The sequence below is a fragment of the Bombina bombina genome, chromosome 2, assembly GCF_027579735.1.
Source record: "Bombina bombina isolate aBomBom1 chromosome 2, aBomBom1.pri, whole genome shotgun sequence".
Classification (NCBI taxonomy): Eukaryota; Metazoa; Chordata; class Amphibia; order Anura; family Bombinatoridae; genus Bombina; species Bombina bombina.
This window is the reverse complement of record NC_069500.1, coordinates 540,713,793-540,735,565: the sequence shown is the minus strand read 5'-3', so window position 1 is coordinate 540,735,565 and position 21,773 is coordinate 540,713,793. Positions and strand designations below refer to the sequence as shown.

At 38.0% G+C, this 21,773-nt stretch overlaps 1 protein-coding gene across 2 annotated transcripts in view; it reads right to left on the bottom strand.

The window, feature by feature from the left end:
• Positions 1–6,260: 6,260 nt before the first annotated feature.
• Positions 6,261–21,773, bottom strand: part of SEMA4D (semaphorin 4D) — a 397,671-nt gene continuing 382,158 nt past the window's right edge. For both annotated transcript variants that reach the window (XM_053702391.1, XM_053702393.1), the window contains 2 exons: positions 10,590–10,684; positions 6,261–8,672 (listed from right to left, as the gene is read on the bottom strand). In XM_053702391.1, the coding sequence (XP_053558366.1) occupies positions 8,643–8,672; positions 10,590–10,684 (125 nt within the window). In that variant the 3' untranslated portion in view covers positions 6,261–8,642. The remainder of the gene's footprint in view (positions 8,673–10,589; positions 10,685–21,773) is intronic.

The window sequence follows — 21,773 nt, the reverse complement described above, 5'->3', positions numbered from 1 at the left end:
ATGTCTCTGTGAGGGTGTGTGTGTATGTATGTCTGTGTTTTCTGTGGATGTCTCTGTGAGGGTGTGTATTTTCTGTGGGTGTTTCTGTGAGGGTGTGTGTATGTCTTTGTGTGTTTTCTGTGGATGTCTAAGTGAGGGTGTGTATGTATGTCTTTCTGTGTTTTCTGTGGGTGTCTCTGTGTGTGTGTGTATGTCTTTGTGTGTTTTCTAAGGCTGTCTCTGTTGGTGTTTCCTTGGGTGTATGTGCAAGTTTGAGTTTGTGTGTGTGTGTCCATTGTCTGTTCCTTTTTAGGACATTTTGATCTTACTACTGATTATTCACTTCTTTCTACAGACTTTGAGACTAATGAGACCTTTCTGGAAGTCACCAATCTACCATTTAACCATTAAATTATTGTTTAGGCAGTTCAGGGCCCTTCCTTTCAGCCACTGCATGCTGTTGTCATCATTTAGTTGGCATCTTCCTTTACAAAAAGATAATCAGAACTCCATATTTTGTTTTCTAATTCTCCTTTTTTTACAAAACTGTAGTGTACCTCATTACTTGTCAGGTCAATGTAAACAAGTGCTAAGTGTCTGTTTGGGTGTCTGTGTCTGAGTTTCTTTGCGTGTCTGCTAGAGTGTCTATATGTGAATCCTTATGTGTGAGTGTGTGTGTGTGTGTGTGTGTTTCAGTGTATGTTACTACCTTTACAACATTTCCAAGTTTAAATAGACACTATTATATAGAATAAAGTGCATATACGTTTTAGTCACTTGGTCAAAAATTGCACGTCAAAGGAGAGGGGGGGGGGCCCTGATCAATGGTTAAGTCAGGGGCCCCAAAATTTCTAGTGGCGGCCCTGGTTGCCGCGTGTAGTCCGTTACCCGCAATCAGGCCAAATATTTTGATAAATTCGGCTCTCACCCACTCCTCACTTCCAGATGTTTGGGTAAGGGTTCCCCACTGCTTTCTTGCTGATTTGAGCGGTTCAGGAAGTTCACATTATCTGATTTAATATAAAGGGCCTAGACAAGTAGCAGGAGCTCTAAGCTATAGCGGCCATCTACCAGCGCGGCCAAGCTCCGCCTCCAATGAATTAAACGTTTTAACCAAGAAGCCAAAGAAATAGCAGAAACTTTCTGACCTTTCTTAGGACCAGAAAAGATAACAAATAGACTAGAAGTCTTTCTGAAATCTTTAGTAGCTTCAACATAATATTTCAAAGCTCTTGCCACATCCAAAGAATGCAAAGATTTTTCCAAAGAATTCTTAGGATTAGGACACAATGAAGGGACAACAATTTCTCTACTAATGTTGTTGGAATTCACAACCTTAGGTAAAAATTTAAATGAAGTCCGCAAAACCGCCTTATCCTGATGCATAGGCTCAAACGGAGGAGCCTGTAAAGCTCTCAAAACCAAATTAAGACTCCAAGGAGGAGAGATTGACTTAATGACAGGCTTGATACGAACAAAGCCTGTACAAAACAACGAATGTCAGGAAGATTAGAAATTTTTCTGTGAAACAGAACAGAAAGCGCAGAGATTTGTCCTTTCAAGGAACTTGCAGACAAACCCTTATCCAAACCATCCTGAAGAAACTGTAAAATTCTAGGAATTCTAAAAGAATGCCAAGAGAACTTATGAGAGGAACACCATGAAATGTAAGTCTTCCAAACTCGGTAATAAATCCTTCTAGACACGGATTTATGAGCCTGCAACATAGTATTGATCACTGAGTCAGAGAAACCTCTATGACTAAGCACTAAGCGTTCAATCTCCATAGCTTCAAATTTAATGATTTGAGATCCTGATGGAAAAACGGACCTTGAGATAAGGTCTGACCTTAACGGAAGTGGCCAAGGTTGGCAACTGGACATCCGAACAAGATCCGCATACCAAAACCTGTGTGGCCATGCTCGAGCCACCAGCAGTACAAACGAACGTTCCATTATGATTTTGGAAATCACTCTTGGAAGAAGAACTAGAGGTGGAAAGATATAAGCAGGTTGATAATTCCAAGGAAGTGACAACGCATCCACTGCTTCCGCCTGAGGATCCCTGGATCTGGACAGATACCTGGGAGGTTTCCTGTTTAGATGAGAAGCCATCAGATCTATTTCTGGAAGCCCCCATATCTGAACAATCTGAAGAAACACATCTGGGTGAAGAGACCATTCTCCCGGATGTAAAGTCTGTCGACTGAGATAATCTGCTTCCCAATTGTCTATACCTGGGATATGAACCACAGAGATTAGACAAGAGCTGGATTCCGCCCATGCAAGTATCTGAGATACTTCTTTCATAGCCTGAGGACTGTGAGTACTACCTTGATGATTGACATACGCCACTGTCGTGACATTGTCTGTCTGAAAACAAATAAGCAATTCTCTCTTCAAAAGAGGCCAAAACTGAAGAGCTCTGAAAATCACACGGAGTTCCAAAATATTGATTGGTAATCTCGCCTCTTGAGATTTCCAAACCCCCTGCGCTGTCAGAGATCCCCAGACAGCTCCCCAACCTGAAAGACTCGCATCTGTTGAAATCACAGTCCAGGTTGGACGAAGAAAAGAGGCCCCTTGAACTAAACGCTGGTGATTTATCCACCACGTCAGAGAGTGTTGAACATTGGGATTTAAGGATATTAATTGTGATATCTTTGTATAATCCCGGCACCATTGACTCAGCATGCAAAGCTGAAGAGGTCTCATGTGAAAACGAGCAAACGGGATCGCGTCCGATGCTGCAGTCATTAGACCTAAAACTTCCATGCACATAGCTACTGAAGGGAATGATTGAGACTGAAGGTTCCGACAAGCTGAAACCAATTTCAGACGTCTTTTGTCTGTTAAAGACAAAGTCATGGATACTGAATCTATTTGGAAGCCTAAAAAGGTTACCCTTGTCTGAGGATTCAAGGAACTTTTTGGTAAATTGATCCTCCAACCATGTTCTTGAAGAAACAACACAAGTTGATTTGTGTGAGATTCTGCAGAATGTAAAGACTGAGCAAGTACCAAGATATCGTCCAAATAAGGAAACACCACAATACCCCGCTCTCTGATTACAGAGAGAAGGGCACCGAGAACCTTTGAAAAGATCCTTGGAGCTGTTGCTAGGCCAAAAGGAAGAGCAACAAATTGGTAATGCTTGTCTAGAAAAGAGAATCTCAGGAACTGATAGTGATCTGGATGAATTGGAATATGAAGATAAGCATCCTGTAAATCTATTGTGGACATATAATGCCCTTGCAGAACAAAAGGCAGAATAGTCCTTATAGTCACCATCTTGAATGTTGGTATTCTTACATAACGATTCAAAATTTTTAGATCCAGAACTGGTCTGAAAGAATTCTCTTTCTTTGGTACAATGAACAGATTTGAATAAAACCCCAGACCCCGTTCCAGATTTGTAACTGGCACAACTACCCCAGAAGACTCCAGATCTGAAACACACTTCAGGAAAGCCTTAGCCTTTACTGGGTTCACTGGAATGTGTGAGAGAAAAAACCTTCTCACAGGCGGTTTTACCTTGAAACCTATTATGTACCCTTGAGAAACAATGTTCTGAATCCAATGATTTTGGACTGAATTGATCCAAACATCTTTGAAAAATCGTAGCCTGCCCCCTACCAGCTGTGCTGGACTGAGGGCCGCACCTTCATGTGGACTTGGGGGCTGGTTTTGATTTTCTAAAGGGCTTGGATTTATTCCAGACTGGAGAAGGCTTCCAATTGGAAGCCGTTCCTTTAGGGGAAGGGTCAGGCTTCTGTTCCTTATTCTGACAAAAGGAACGAAAACGGTTAGCAGCCCTAAACTTACCCTTAGATTTTTTATCCTGAGGCAAAAAAGCTCCCTTCCCCCCAGTGACAGTTGAAATTATAGAATCCAACTGAGAACCAAATAATTTATTACCCTGGAAAGAAAGAGAAAGCAACGTTGACTTAGAAGTCATATCTGCATTCCAAGATTTAAGCCACAAAGCTCTTCTAGCTAAAATAGCTAAAGACATATACCTGACATCAATTCTAATGATATAAAAAAATGGCATCACAAATGAAATTATTAGCATGTTGAAGAAGCTTAACAATGCTATACACATTATGATCTGGTACTTGTTGCGCTAAAGCCTCCAACCAAAAAGTTGAAGCTGCAGCAACATCAGCCAAAGAAATAGCAGGCCTAAGAAGATTACCTGAACATAAATAAGCCTTCCTTAGAAAAGATTCAAGTTTCCTATCTAAAGGATCTTTAAAAGAAGTACTATCTGCCGTAGGAATAGTAGTACGTTTAGCAAGAGTAGAGATAGCCCCATCAACTTTGGGGATTTTCTCCCAAAACTCCAATCTATCAGCCGGCAAAGGGTACAGTCTCTTAAACCTTAAAGAAGGAGTAAATGAAGTACCCAAACTATTCCATTCTCTCGAAATTACATCTGAAATAGCATCAGGAACTGGAAAAACCTCTGGAATAACTACATGAGGTTTAAAAAACGAATTTAAACGTTTACTGGTTTTAATATCAAGAGGACTAGACTCCTCCATATCTAATGCAATCAACACCTGTTTAAATAAGGAACGAATAAACTCCATCTTAAATAAATATGAAGATTTGTCAGTGTCAATATCTGAGGCAGAATCTTCTGAACCAGATAGATCCTCATCAGAAATAGATAAATCAGAATGTTGGCGGTCATATAAAAATTCATCTAATTTATGAGAAATTTTAAAAGACCTTTTACGTTTATTAGAAGGTGGTATAACAGAATAGAATTAGAAACAAATTCTCTTACATTAACAGGAATATCCTGAACATTAGATGTTGAAGGAACAACAACAGGTAATGGACTACTACTAATGGAAATATTATCTGCTTTTGAAAGTTTATCATGACAACTAACACAAACTACAGCCGGAGGAACAGTTACCACAAGTTTACAACAAATGCCCTTAGCTTTGGTAGAACCGACATCAGGCAGCAGCTTTCCAGAAGTAGATTCTGATACAGGGTCAGATTGCGACATCTTGCAATATGTAATAGAAAAAACAACATATAAAGCAAAATAATCAAATTCCTTAAATGACAGTTTCAGGAATGGGAAAAAATGCAAACAGAACAAGCCTCTAGGAACCAGAAGCAAAAAGAAACTGAGACTTAAATAATGTAAAAAAAAAACTGGCGCCAAGTATGACGCCCACAATTGACACATTTTTTTGTGCCAAAAACGTCTGCAACAAACATGAGCGTCATAGATGACGCAACTACGTGAAAACTCTCGGCGTCAACTACGACGCCGGAAATGACGTATTTTTTGCGCCAAAAATGACGCAATAAATTCTAGCATTTTTTGCACCCGTGAGCCTAACAGCCCGCAATTTAGAAAGAAAAGTCAATTTGAAAAATTTTCAGGTAAGAAAAAAATGTATTCATATGCATTTCCCAAAAAATTAAACTGACAGTCTGAATGAAGGAAATATACTGATTAACCTGAATCATGGCAAATATAAGTATAAAACATATATTTAGAACTTTACATATAAAGTGCCAAACCATAGCTGAGAGTATCATAAATAAAATAAGACATACTTACCAAAAGACACTCATCTACATGTAGTAGATAGCCAAACCAGTACTGAAACGAGAATCAGTAGAGGTAATGGTATATAAGAGTATATCGTTGATCTGAAAAGGGAGGTAGGAGAAGAGATCTCTACGACCGATAACAGAGAACCTATGAAATAGATCCCCGATAGGATGACCATAGCATTCAATAGGCAATACTCCCTTCACATCCCTCTGTCATTCACTGCACTCTGAGAGGAAAACCGGGCTTCAGCATGCTGCGAAGCGCATATCAACGTAGAAATCTAGCACAAACTTACTTCACCACCTCCATAGGAGGCAAAGTTTGTAAAACTGAATTGTGGGTGTGGTGGGGTGTGTATTTATAGGCATTTTGAAGTTTGGGAAACTTTGCCCCTCTTGGTAGGAATGTATATCCCATACGTCACAAGCTCATGGACTCTTGCCAATTACATGAAAGAAACACTTGTTATTGTGTGTGCAAATTTCCTGCAGGTAGTAAAGCAAATAAAATGCTGCACTGCCCACCTCATAGACGCATAATCATGCACTCTCTTGCTGCAGTATATGGAGTCTCTGAGTTCAGATTCATAATCTGAATTATTTTGTAGATTTAACATACCTTTAACTTGAACAAAGCCATTTAATAAGCAGAAATAAAACAGGCGGAAAATTATGACTGAGGCAAAAACTATATAAATACTATACAATTTTAATTTAAGATAAAAACAAATTGTTTGCTTGAACTATTCTTCAATACATTATTAGCATAAGGTAGAGTTTTATTTGGTGTTTTTGATCATTCTAGCTATTTTCTGTCTACGCTTTTTTATACACTGTGGTAATGTGGGTTCTGCCACCTGATGCAACCTTGACCAGTTATAAGCCACGAAAAAAGGGAATAAACTGGTATTTGCTCAAGATTAAGAGCCCTTTTTTCTGTTGAGTGCTGGGTCTGCACATATTTTTATTTTATAGTTACCATAGTTATCTATTTTGCTTACAATATTTTCAATTATTTTTTAAACAAGATATATGAATACAGTACTATGTATATTTGTATCATTTAATATGAAGCTTAGTTAAAGGGACAGTCAACACTAAAATTGTTGTTTAAAAGATATATAACGCCTTTACTACCCATTCCCCAGCTTTGCACAACCAACATTGTTATATTAATATACTTTATAACCTCTAAACGTCTGCCTGTTTCTAAGCCATTATAGACAGCCTCTTAATCACATGTTTTTATTTGCTTTTCATAATAGGAGACTGCTAGTTCATGTGGGCCATATAGATAACATTGTGCTCACGCCCGTGAGTTCTGCACAACACAGCTAAAATGCAAGTCAATAGATAATAGTCATTTACTCAGGGTCTGTCAAAAGAGGCTTAGTTACAAGGTAATCACAGAAGTTAAAAGTACAGGTGGCCCTCGGTTTACGCCGGTTCAATTTGAGCCGTTTCAGAATAACAACCTTTTTTACAGTCATGTGACTGCTATTGAAAAGCTTTGGAAAGCAAAGTGCACTAATTAAAATAGTCAGTAGGTAGAGCTGTCCACTTGTTTTGCAGCAAAGTTATGCAACTTAACAGCCTGAAATTGATCTGTGTACACAGAGCAGACATTAGCTATCGAGCAACAAGTTTTAGCAGCCACTCCCCTATTATCTTCCTGTCCAGCTGCTTGAGGTGAGGGTGCCTAACTGCTTATTAATCACTGCAGATTGAAATGCATAGAATAGGTGCAGACCCAATATTATCTAACATGCTAACAATGCAGAGAACTGATTGCAGAAAAATGCAAGTAAAAAAAAACGTTTTTGTTTATTAAACTTAGTTTGATGATAATGCAGTCTGTTGTGTGATTATTTAAATAGGTGCTGTTAGCAAATGTTTTTGTTCATTAAACTTAGTTTGATGATGATACAATCTATATTATTAGGTTTATAATGCTGTTTAGCATTTAAAGTTTTCATTTCAAAGCTTTAAAAATATTGTATTAGGTGTTACTTATGACAATTTTGAGAGGGGCCTGGAACCTAACCCCCTCATCTCCCATTGACTTACATTATAAACTGGGTTTCAATTTACAACAGTCTCGATTTACAACCATTCCTCCTGGAACCTAACTCCGGCGTAAACTGAGGGCTACCTGTATATTAATATAACCGTGTTGGTTATGCAAAACTGGGGAATGGGTAATAAAGGGATTATCTATCCTTTTAAACAATAAACATTTTTGAGTTGACTGTCCCTTTATTGTATGCACTAGATGTGCTCTGGCCATACTATTTAACCTTTTAATGCAAGATTTTATACCAAACTTATAGCCCTTACATTGAATATATACAATATCACACATTTATATATAAGGAGTTTGTCACATGATGTTAAGTTTTTAAATAAACTTCAATCTTCTTTGTATAAATTGTTTCCTATCAAAAAAATTGATGTTTTAAGCATTCAATTAGAATTTATTTGTCATGATGCTAATCACTGAGTAGAAGTTAAGTTCACACAAGTATATTCTTTTTTTTTTCCCTCCGAATTTTGAGTGGAATGGGGTCAGTGTTCCAAAAAAAATATATCCATAACAGACAATGACTGTTTGTCAATGTGAGATAAAAAGAACAAATGTTCAGTATGTAATATTTTTTTCTCCAGAACAAAGACTACATTCTTCTTAAAATAACATTATCAGTTTTTTGGATAACGTAATATAAAGTTAAAAAACCCCACAAAAACATTCACATAATATGAGCTGTGGGCTTATTTTAGATGTCTGTACAAATATTGTTCCACGTGAATCCACTCAAGCTCAGCAAGTTCTGCTTTCACAAAGTGGAAGAAGAGATCCTTGTTACTTTGCCAGTTTTTCTATAATAACCAGATTCTGCATCTCCGGGCACAAAAAATATTCACATATTTTAAGCAGAATGGGAAGAGTCTATTGATCTAAAGAGTTTCTTTCCGAAGACGTTCATCTTGTAGTTCCTCTCCCAGTTGTTTACTCACAAACCACCGAACCATTTAAGACTTCCTTTTAACTAGTATAATTACATAAGTATCCTCAGTCTATGTGACGTCCTTTTTGTTGCAGCTCTCCTAAAATCATAGAAAATTGCACATTACAATATTTATCTGCGTATTATATACTGTATTTATTTATTATTTGTATATTTATTTTTATTTGTAATGCAACTCAGAGAATATATACGCAATTCCATAGTAATAATTGTCATAATTATTTTTATTACAACAAAATTAATTATTATATAAAAAAATAAGACATATGTTGATTTGCTTATCTACGCTTGTTATAGTAAAGGATTATGTGAAATGTAATACAAAGATTTCAAAGAAAGAGGTCTAGACTATAAAATTAGTGAATTATTAAAATACTAACAAAAATTAAAAAGATATAGTTAAATAATAATACAAATATAGAAAAATAATAATGTTGTTAAATAAGTCTACAATAAGGCTCTGTGAAGGGAACATTCCTGTCCTCTTTAGAAGGACCCAAACTACACTTTATAAACAAGCATATACATTGTGATTTATCTTGCTTAAGTATTGTTTACTTGAAATTTTCTTATACAGAAATTAGATTGAAATATGGAAACATAGAAAACAGATTTTGATGGCAGATGAGAACCATAGGCACAAGTCTCCCTAAAAGTTTACATGTATCTAGTTTGTAGGATAGTTGCTTGCTTATTGCAGGTATTCTTGAAGTCACGCACAGTGTTTGTCCTTACCACCTCTAATGAAAGTTTATTCCATGGGGCCGATTTAACATGCTGCGAATGCAGCTGTTTCCGGGCGAGTCTCCAGGCTCGCCGGAAACATAAGTTAAGAAGCAGCGGTCCTAAGGCCACTGCTCCTTAACTCGTACGCCACCTCTGAGGAGGCATGCAGCAATCATCCCAATCAGATACGATCGGGATGATTGACACCCCCTGCTAGTGGCCAATTGGCCGCGAAAGTGCAGAGAGCGGCATTCCACAAGCATTTCACTAGAAATGCTTGTGCAATGTTAAATGCCGACAGCGTATGCTACAGCGGATCATGTCCGTCCAACATTTGTTAAATCGCCTCCATGAATCAACCACTCTTTTTGTGAAGACGTGCTTCCCGCAAATTACTCCTGAACCTACTACTCTTCAACTTGAAATTATGACCCCTTGTTCTGGAATTGTTATTTTCATGAAAATACTCACAGCCTTAGCTTTGCTAAGCCCCTTAATATAGTTGAAAGTTACTACTATTATATCACCTTGTTCCTTTCTCTCCTTCTAAGCTATACATATTGAGGCTATTGAACCTTTCCTGTTTTATTTTTTGGACCATGTAACATTTTAGTAGTTCTCTTTTGAACAGATTGCAGCTTGTTTATATCCTTCTGAAGATATGGCCTCCAGAACTGTACACAATAATCAAGATGAGGCCTAACTAGTGATCTATAGTGGGATCATAACCTTTCTATTTCTGCTGCAAATACCTCTACCTCTGGCCTTGTTGTGATACTACATTTGAAAACAACAGAAATAATAAATCCCATGTCCCATTCCTCTTTTATAACAGTCAGTAAAGTGTCTTTGAGTTTGTAATTAACATTTAGATTTTTCTTGCCTAAATGCATAATTTTGCAATGTTAATCTATAGATTCCAGTTGTTTTTTTCCAGACCTCTCTTTTTTATATCACATCTCATTTGGTCTACACCCCTCAAGAACATCAACTCTATTACAAATGTTTGTATCATCTACAAACAGACATACTATCCCTGTAGCCCTTTGCTGACATCACTGATAAATATGTTAAACAAAGCAGGGCCCCTGAGGAACACCACTAGTAGCTGCCCCCTCTGATGAATCTCTCTCTAGATTCTATTAATACAGATTTTATTAATACAGTTTAAAATGTAATTGCCTTACTAAATATTTGGCTAATCTTACATACAATGATATTTGAAACAATTTAAAGATGCAAGGATGCTTAAATATTTAAAAGACAATACCCATGTTTTTTTCCAGCCGTCCATAACATTCCTGTGCTCATTGACAGCAGTCCTCCATTTTGCAAACTCATTTGACCACACTTGGTTTAATGCATCTAGAAATAAGAAACACACTTTCAGAATTTAAAGCATTCAGATTAATATATACAGTATATATATAAGCTCCTAAAAGCTATCTGCTAAATTTCAAGCACATCAGTTCAGCTGTTTAGGCTGTAGCTCTGTCTAAACATTTTTGATAGTGCCATATGAAGAAACATAAAACTGTAACCACTAAACCACTAAAAAAAAAAAACAGTAAATAGGTGTTTAAGGTGTTGGCAATAATCCCTAACAAGGTGTACTTCAAATTCTAAGACAAACTGAAAACCTCATACAATTTTAATAAACCATTTCTGAAATATATTTATTGTTGTGCTCTGTTTGAATGTAAGCTATGGCTACAATGTTTTACAGAGTTAGTAAATGATACATAACAGGTAACTGCATTACAAGACTATAATGTCATTATATATCATGGAAAAAAAGTTATCTCCCTTATGACAGTTTAGGTCATTAATACAGAAGTGTTATAAACAATTTATATTATGTGGTTCTATAATTAGTATACAAAATGCAGATTTTTAATAACACTTTATATTTTTTGTAATGTCTTATTATTGGCTTGTCTTTTTATTGCCTTTATCACCGTATGTGTCTCTCTTTCACTACAGGCTTTGCCTGCCTACGACTGCAGGTACTCACAAGAGAAACTGCACGCCGTATTTAACAAGCAGCTGTCTATTGACCGCTGCTTCCCTACCCTTTCGCCACCTCTTAGGTGGCAAATTTCAATCTCAGTAATCTAGTCCGACCGGGGAGATTTACAGCTCCTGCCTGCATGTGATTGGCTGTGCTCGACAAAAACAGCAATGAAGTGTCAGCATAAAAATCCCTTTATTTTTCAAACATGGGGATCAGTACAGAACACAAAGTTTCGGGGCGGTCCCCTTAGTCTTGTGATATCATTGTGAGACTCAAAGCCTTAATTTATAACACTCTCAATTATTCTATTAAGTCACTTATTCAATTTACAGAATTTGCACAGGCTAAGAGTATATACATATCAAGCAAACCACATTGTTATGTACAAATAAAAAAAATAGTAACTATCTGTATAATTACAACACTGCAACCAGGTTAATGTGTCTGAACATTTCACAACAACCTTAAAAAATCTATACATCCATTATATAGTATCAACTTGGATTTTTTAAGTATCAACATAGGTTTTTTGTCAGGAATGATAATAAACCAATTTCTAAACAACCATAGAGTTAAAAATGTACTAATAGAAAATGGACCAATCAATCTCCCTATTTAGCCCTCTCGGTTCTAAAGTGTCTAACTAAAATATCCAAAAAACTTGTTGTTTCAAGAGCAAATCCCTATTGCCTCCTCGTATTGGAGTCTCTATTTTTTCAATTACTTGAAAACGTAATTGATTTATCTGGTGGCCAAATTCCAAAAAATGTGCCGCTACAGGCGCTGTCACAATCTCACATCTTATGCTGCTCTTATGTTCATTTATACGATCCTTAATATGTCTGGTGGTCTCCCTGACGTAACCACGCCCACAAGGGCATTTGATAAGATAAGCAACATAAGATGTGAGACATGTGTAATGTGCATTATGTTTGAATTTATGCCCAGTCAATGGTTGTGTAAATTAGGGCCCTTTGATTACTGAACTACAGTTAATACAGCTGAGGCAGGGGTGACAACCAAGATTTTTTTCTGTAATATATGGCTGTTTTAACATTTTCTTGGAACCAATGTCTGCTCATATCAGTGTATCCCTCAAATTCTTATTTCTCTTAAAAGCTGGCATAGGTGGTAAAATATATTCCTCTATATCTGCCATACACTCACCCAACAAATACCAATGTTTGCGTTTGCGTATACTACTCCTGGCAGTACTCAGAGACAAAAGTAAGTCTCTTATCTTTAACCCTACCAACCTTTTTGGTGATTAATTCCTCCCTAGGAAAAGATGGAACCTCCGGAATAACCTGATCAACCAAATTCTTAGGGTAACCTCGTATCCCCCATCTCTTTTAACCTTAAAGGGACAATTTATCATCAGATACAATTTTTCTTACCCTTAGTAATTGACTACGGGGAAGAGATTTTATCAGAGATTGTTGATGAGCACTATCATATTTCAATAGGCTATTACAAAAATGTCCGTACTGAAACCATTTCCTTGCTTAATCACTGATACATCAAGGAAATCTATCTTGGTCTCAGACCATGTCAGCTTGAACTTAATGTAATTGGTTAACCTGTTAAGTTGATTAACAAACAACTCCAGAGCTCCAGAGCCAACCTAAACACCAAACACATTGACGAAACAGTTCATTTTCGAACACAAATTTTTCCTCAAAGGAATTCATAAAAATATTGGCATAATTGGGTGCGATGTTGGAGCCCATAGCCGTGCCCTGTAATTTCAGAAAAAAGGAGCCCTCAAAAAGGAAATAGTTAATATACAGCACAATCTCCAATAGTTGTAAAAGGAAATTAATTTGACCATCATTATATAAACCACAAGAGTGTAATACCAACCTGACTTCCCCTAGACCACTCTCATGTGTGATAGCGGTGTAGAGACTGGTGACATTGAGAGAATATAGTATAAATTTATCCGTATACATTTGTAAGTTACGTAACTTCTCAAGAAAGTCAACAGTGTCCCTAATGAAAGTGTTAGACTGTTCAACGTGTGGACGTAAAATCTTATCCAAAAATACCACTATATTTGAAAATATCGAATAAGTTCCTGCAACAATGGGATGGCCGGGGGGGTTAATAAGTGACTTGTGAATCTTTACATAGAACACTGGTGTTGCTCGGGCAGGGGGCGGGATTGCACACAAGCGCAAAATAGTGCTCATGTGCAATGCTAAATTCCGCCAGCTTGATAAATCGCCCCCTTAATCACAATCACCCGTGTGTCCTTAAAAGGCATTAACATACAAGTGGCTTCCAACAGTACAAGAAGCTGGATTTGTTTCTGAGCCAGTATTTCTTACTGAACTCTTAATTTTGTTTCATTATTTAATGCATTTTAAACAATTCCTTCACCCCATCTATACATCTGTAATTTAGCATTCTTAAACATTGACTTATTAATTAATAAACTATTTTCTAAAAATGTCCATTATGCAAACAAAAATAAAAGCACAGTTAATTTCAGTTGTGTAAACTGTACCTCCTATATGCAATATTCAGAGGTACAACTATTATCTTATGAATAAAATATAATGGGCCAGATTACGAGTGGAGCGCAAACGTTTGCGCCTAAGCAATAAGGGGTTTATCGTGAGTGTTTGCGCTCACCGGGCTTACCTCTGGTATTACAAGTTAAAAGTAAATGTGATCACTTGAGCACAATCGCTATTTACGCTATGATTACCGTGACTTCAGAGCTCTAATAAAAATTATTAAAAAAATATTGCACACAAAAGTTTTAAGGGCTCAAAGATATGAGGTCTCAGGTGTAATATAAACACACACACTGTATATATATATATATATATATATATATATATATATATATATATATACAGTATATATACATACACACACACATATATATATATATATAAAACACATAGAAACACCCAGCACTCACCAGCTAGCTCACAGCTAAGATAAAATCACAACTGGAAAGGTTAGTTACCGTATCTGGCCAAATGGGAAAGCTCAGGCACCACGTCAAGGTCCTTTCCATTGCCTGAGTCCCTAACACAGCCACACCATCATGCGAGCTCACAAAGCCAAACAGACTGAGAACAAAGAAGGGGTGCACAGGTGGATGTAATCACCCAGACAAAATACAAAACATGGAAGGGAACTGCACTCCAAGACCGGACCAGGTACACATCCTGTGACTCAGCAACATCCAGCCCTGGGTGCTAAATAGCACTCCAAAAAAGCTGTGATGTCACCAGAGCCACAGGCAGTTAACCCCAGTCCGGAATGGGTGCAAGAAACAAGGGGGATTACAAACAAAAAGTAATACAACACATAGAAACACCCAGCACTCACCAGCTAGCTCACAGCTAAGATAAAATCACAACTGGAAAGGTTAGTTACTGCATCTGGCCAAATGGGAAAGCTCAGGCACCACGTCAAGGTCCTTTCCATTGCCTGAGTCCCTAACACAGCCACACCATCATGCGAGCTCACAAAGCCAAACAGACTGAGAACAAAGAAGGGGTGCACAGGTGGATGTAATCACCCAGACAAAATACAAAACATGGAAGGGAACTGCACTCCAAGACCGGACCAGGTACACATCCTGTGACTCAGCAACATCCAGCCCTGGGTGCTAAATAGCACTCCAAAAAGCTGTGATGTCACCAGAGCCACAGGCAATTAACCCCAGTCCGGAATGGGTGCAAGAAACAAGGGGGATTACAAACAAAAAGTAATACAACACATAGAAACACCCAGCACTCACCAGCTAGCTCACATTCCGGACTGGGTTTAACTGCCTGTGGCTCTGGTGACATCACAGCCTACTGGCCTGTCTAGATTTGTTAATGAACTACACAATGAGCTATTTTATCTATAATTATGTATAGGTATAGATATACAGTATATTGTACAGAAATACCATCAGATAATATTTATTTATGAATAAATAGAACATATTCTGCTTTGTAAAGAACATTGGAATGTGAAATATTCATTTTTCATGTCAAGTTACCACACATGAGAATATGCGATTGAGTTTGCGCAAGAGTGGGGTTCTCCATTTACTTCTATGGTTGAATACGTGAACGTGCATGCGATATTGTAAGTTCATCTTAGAGAGGGCAAAAGAGAGGGGGGAGAGGGCAAAGAAAGGGGGAGAGAGAGAGAGCAAAAGAGAGGGGGGAAAGAGAGAGCAAAAGAGAGGGGGGAGAGAGAGAGAGCAAAAGAAAGGGGGGAGAGAGAGCAAAAGAGAGGGGGCGAGAGATCAAAAGAGAGGGGGAGAGATAAAGCAATAGAGAGGGGGAGAGATAAAGCAATAGAGAGGGCGAGAGATAAAGCAATAAAGAGGGGGAGAGAGCAAAAAAGAGGGGAGAGAGAGAGCAAAAGATAGGGGGAGAGAAAGAGAGCAAAAGAGAGGGGGAGAGAGAGCAAAAGAGAGGAGAGAGAGAGAGCGAGCAAAAGAGGGGAAGAGAGAGAGCAAAAGAGGGGGGAGAGAGAGATAGCAAAGGAAGGGGGAGAGAGATAGCAAAAGAGGGGGGGGGAGAGAGAGAAAAATATAGGGGGGAGGAGAGAGAGAGAGCAATAGAGAGGGGGAGAGCAAAAGAGAGGGGAGAAATAGAGAGGGAGAGAGAGCGAGCAAGAGAGGGGGAGAGAGAGACAGCAAAAGAGAGGGGTAGAGAGAGAGAGAGAAAAAAAGGGGGAAGAGAGCAAAAGAGAGGGGGAGAGAGAGCAATAGAGAGGGGGGAAGAGAGCAAAAGATTTGGCCATAGAAGAAAGGGGAACAGTTACACAACTTTAAATTCAAGATAGTCAAGGATAATTTCAAATATCTAGGTATACAATTAGATAGAAATCCGCAAAAATGGTATGATCTCAATTTTAAACAATGAATCACTACCCTCACAACACAACTCAAATCCTGGAATAATTTGCCCCTTTCCCTCTCTGGACGGATTAATGTAATTAAAATTATGGTTTTCCCTAAAATACTCTATACACTACAGATGCTCCCACTCCTACTTAAAAAAAAAAAGACCTCACGGTATTAAATAGGGCAATTCTTGACTTCATATGGAGACAAAAAAAAAAGACTTAGTATACAAAAACTAATAGCGACACATGGAAGGGAGGATTTGGACTCCCCAATCTAGAATTGTATAATTGGGCAGCGTCGGGGATAATTGTACTAGACTGGCTGACAGGCAGCAGATATTTCCCTCTACCTGACGTGGAGGGTGAAATGGTTGCCCCTTGGACTTTAGAAATGCTACCTCACCTCACAAAATCACAGGACTTGGGACTAGTGGGCTCCTTCTTGCCTATGAGTGAACCCCTAAGAGCATGGCAAAAAAACATAATTTATGTAAGAACTTACCTGATAAATTAATTTCTTTCATAGTGGTAAGAGTCCATAAGCTAGTGATGTATGGGATATACATTCCTACCAGGAGAGGGCAACGCTTCCCAAACCTCAAAATGCCTATAAATACACCTCCCACCTCACTCATACCTTAGTTTAACATGTAGCTAAGAAGTGAGGTGTAAAAGAAGGAGTAAAAAGCATACAAAAAGAGGAACTGGAAAAAATAAAGTGCATTATACAAAAAATCATAACGACATATAGGGTGGGTCTCATGAACTCTTGCCACTATGAAAGAAATTAATTTATCAGGTAAGTTCTTACATAAATTAGGTTTTCTTTCATGTAAGTGGCAAGAGTCCATGAGCTAGTGACTTATGGGATATAATACCCAAGATGTGAAAAACCACGAGTCACTAGAGAGGGAGGGATAAAATAACAATAGCTAAATCCGCTGAGAAATTAAATCCAAAATAATAAAGTTTTCTTTAAAAAAAAATTAAAAAAAAACTAAAATCAAAAAGGCATTAGAATCAAACAGACAACTGCCTGAAGAACCTTTCTACCAAATGCTGCTTCCAAGGAAGCAAATACATCAAAATGGTAAAATTTATTAAAAGCATGCAAAGAAGACCAAGCTACTGCCTTGCAAATTTGATCAACTGAAGCTTCATTCTTAAAAGCCCAAGAATTGGCAACTGATCTAGTAAAATGAGCTTTAATTCTCTGAGGTGGAGACTGCCCCGCCTCCAAATAAGCTTTGTGAATCAAAAGTTTCAACCAAGATGCCAAAGAAATGGCAGAGGCTTTCTGACAAGTAGCCTCAACATAATATTTCAAAGCTCTTACCACATTCAAAGAATGTAGAGACCTTTCAAGAATATTCTTAGGATTAGGAAACAAAGAAGGAACAACAATTTCCCTATTGATGTTGTTAGAATTTACAACCTTAGATAAAAATTTAAATGAAGTCCGCAAAATAGCTTTATCTATTAGATTTAGCTTGATGGAAAATCAGATAAGGAGACTCACAATAGAGAGCAGACAATTCAGAAACTCTTCTAGTAGAAGAGATAGCCAAAAGAAATAACACTTTCCAAGAAAGTAGTTTAATATCCAAAAAAAGCATAGGCTCAAAAGGAGAAGCCTGCAAAATCTTTAAAACCAAATTGAGATTCCAAGGAGGAGAAATAGATTTAACAACATGTTTGATACAAATCAAAGCCTGAACAAAACAGTGAATATCAGAAAGTTTAGCAATCTTTCTATAAAATAAGACAGAAAGAGTAGAAATGTGTCCTTTTAAAGTATTTGCAGCAAACCCTTATCTAAACCATCCTGAGGAAACTGTAAAATTCTAGAAATTCTGAAAGAATGCCAGGAATAATTATGAGTGGAACGCCATGAAATATAGGTTTTCCAAACCTGTTGATAAATTTTCCTTGAAACAGACTTACAAGCCTGTATCATAGTGCTAATCACTGAGTCAGAGAAACTACTATGACTACGCACTAAGCGTTCAATTTCCATGCCTTCAAATTTAGAGATTTGAGATCCTGATGGAAAAACGGCCCTTGACTCAAGACAAAAGGTCTGGCGTTAAAGGAAGTGGCCAAGGCTGGCAACTGGACATCCGGGCAAAAGATATGCATACCAAATCCTGTGAGGCCATGTTGGTTCTATCAGAAACACATGAGATTGTTCCATTATGATCTTGGAGATCACCCTTGGAAGAAGAACCAGAGGTGGAAAAATATAAGCAGGTTGGTAAAACCAAGGAACTGCTAAAGCATCCACCATCTCCGCCTGAGGATCCCTGGACCTGGAAAGGTATCTGGGAAGCTTCTTGTTTAGACGAGAGGCCATCAGATCTATTTCTGGAAGATCCCACATCTGTACAAGATGAAAAAATACATCTGGATGGAGAGACCACTCCCCCGGATGTAAAGTCTGATGGCTGAGATAATCCGCTTCCCAATTGTATACACCTGGGATATGAATCGCAGATATTTGACAAGAGTTGGATTCCGCTCAAGAAAGTATCCGAGATACTTCTTTCATTGCTGAAGGACTGTGAGTCCCTCCTTGATGATTGACATATGCCACTGTTGTGATATTGTCTGTTTGAAAATTAATGTAAAGTTCTCTCTTCAATAGTGGCCACGCCTGAAGAGCTCTGAAAATAGCACGGAATTCTAAAATATTGATTGGTAACCTAGCCTCTTGAAGTTTCCAAACCCCTTGTGCTGTCAAAGACCCCCAGACAGCTCCCCAACCTGTAAGAGACCAAGTCAGAGAGAGTTGAGTGCTGGGATTTAAGTATATCAGTTGTAGAGGCCTCATATGAAAACAAGCAAAGGGGATCACTTCCTATGCTGCAGTCATGAGACCTAAAACTTCCGCAATAGCCTGCTCTCTGATTACAGATAGAAGGGCACTGATAACCTTTGAAAAGATTCTCGGAGCTGTTGCTAGGCCAAACAGAAGAGTGACACATTGGTAATGCTTGTCTAGAAAACAAAATCTCAGAAAACGATAGTGGTCTGGATGAATCAGAATATGAAGATAAGCGTCCTGTAAGTCTATTGTGGACATGAAATAACCTTGCTGAACAAAAGGCAGAATAGTTCTTATAGTCACCATCTTATAAGTTGAAACTCTTACAAAACGATTTAGAAATTTCAGATCCAGAATTGGTCTGACCGAACCTTCTTTTTTTGGGACAATGAATAGATTTGAATAAGAACCCAAACCCAGTTCCTGCAGAGGAACTGGAACAATCACCCCTGAAAGCTCCAGGTCTGAAATGCATCTGCGAAAAGCCTGAACCTTCACAGGGTTTGTTGAAACATGAGAAAGAAAGAATCTTCCCATGGGAGGTCTTATTCTGAAACCTATTCAATACCCCTGAGAAACAATATCCGGAATCCACTGGTTTTGAACAGAGACTGTCCAAATGTGTTGAAATAATTTCAATCTGCCCCCCCCCACCAGTTGAACTGGATTGAGGGCCGCACCTCCATGCAGTTTTAGGCGCTGGATTAGGTTTTTTGAAAGGCTTGGATTTATTCCAATTCTGGGATGGTCTCCAATTAAAGCCAGAGGCCTTGGAGGAAGGAGAGGTCTTTTGTTCTCTATTCTGATGAAAGGAACGAAAAGATTGGGAGCTTTAAATTTACCCTTAGATTTCTTATCTTGGGGCAGAAAAACTCAATTTTCCCCGGTGATAGTGGAGATAATAGAATCCAATTGAGAACCAAATAAATTATTACCCTGAAATGAAAGATAGTAATCTAGATTTAGACACCACATCAGCATTCCAAGATTTAAGCCACAAATCTCTTCTAGTAAGAATAGCTAAAGTATAGAAATAAACATAGAGATGCACTCAACTAGGCTTAGAACTGAAGCTGGAAATATTTCCTTGCTTAGTCCCTCCTTACTCCCAGGGTACAAACTCTTTCTGCACACTATGCCTTTCACAAAGGTAAAATCTCCAGTAGCATATCAGTCTGACCCTGCCAAATGACAGTCCAGCACCGAAATATCAGGTAAATCTCCATTGAACAAGGGAAAACAAACAAACCCCAGACGTACGTTTCGGCCTCTATGGGCCTCGTCAGTGAGGTGCAGTTGCATCCCTCTAAGGCATGTGTGCAAGGAGGCCACGTCTGGTTACCCATTTTTCTCTTAGGGTGACATAAGAGCATTTGCATAAATACAGAAATAAACATAGAGATGCACTCAACTAGGCTTGGAACTGAAGCTGGAAATATTTCCTTGCTTAGTTCCTCCTTACTCCCAGGGTACAAACTCTTTCTGCACACTATGCCTTTCACAAAGGTAAAATCTCCTGTAGGCTGTAGCATAATAGTCTGACCCTGCCAAATTACAGTCCAGCACAGAAATACCAGGCAAATCTCCTTTGAACAAGGGAAAACAAACAAACCCCAGACGTACGTTTCAGCCTCTATGGGCCTCGTCAGTGAAGGGCAGTTGCATCCCTCTAAGGCATGTGTGCAAGGAGGCCACATCTGGTTACCCCTTTTTCTCTTAGGGTGACCTAAGAGCATTTGCATAAATACAGAAATAAACATAGAGATGCACTCAACTAGGCTTAGAACTGAAGCTGGAAATAGGAAGAATAGCTAAAAACATAGATTTAATATCAATCTTAATGACATCAAATATAGCATCACAAATAAAATGATTAGCATTTTGAAGTAAAAGAACAATGCTGCACAATTCAGGATCTATTAACTGTTGAGCTAAACTGTCCAAACAAAAAGTTGAAGCAGCAGTATCAGCTATATAAATGGCAGGTCTAAGAATATAGCCAGTATGTAAATATGCTTTTCTAAGATAAGATTTAATCTTCCTATCTAAAGGATCCGTAAAAGAAGTACTATTTTCCATAGGAATAGTAGTACGTTTGGCGAAAGTAGAAATAGCCCCATCAACCTTAGGGACTTTTTCCCAAAACTCGAAATTAGCCACAGGTAAAGGATATAACTTTTTGAACCTAGAAGAAGGGTTAAAAGAAGCACCAAGTTTAGACCATTCATTAGTAATTATATGAGAGATAGCATCTGGAATAGGAAAAACTTCAGGAGCAACCTCAGAAGTTTTAAAAACAGAATTCAAACATTTGCTATTCTTGTTACCAAGAGGACTAGATTCCTCAATACCCAAAATAAGCAATACTTCCTTTAATAAGGAATGAATATATTCAATCTTAAAAAGAAAGGTTGATTTATCAATTTCAGACTCTGAAGTAGGATCCTCTGAGCTAGAGAAATCTTCATCAGCAGAAAAAACTTCAGTAGGCCGACGATCAATACAAACTTCATCAGATTTATGAGAAGTAAGGAGAGACCTTTAACGTTTATTTGAAGGCGGAATAGCAGTCATAGCCTTCTCTATGGCTGCAGCAATATAATCTTTAATATCTACAGGAATATCACGTACATTAGACTGTGAAGGTTTAACAGTAGATGTATTAGTACTTATAGAAACATTATCAGCATGTTAAAGTTTTTCATAACAAGTGCCACATATTTGAGCTGAAGAAGTAAGATTGC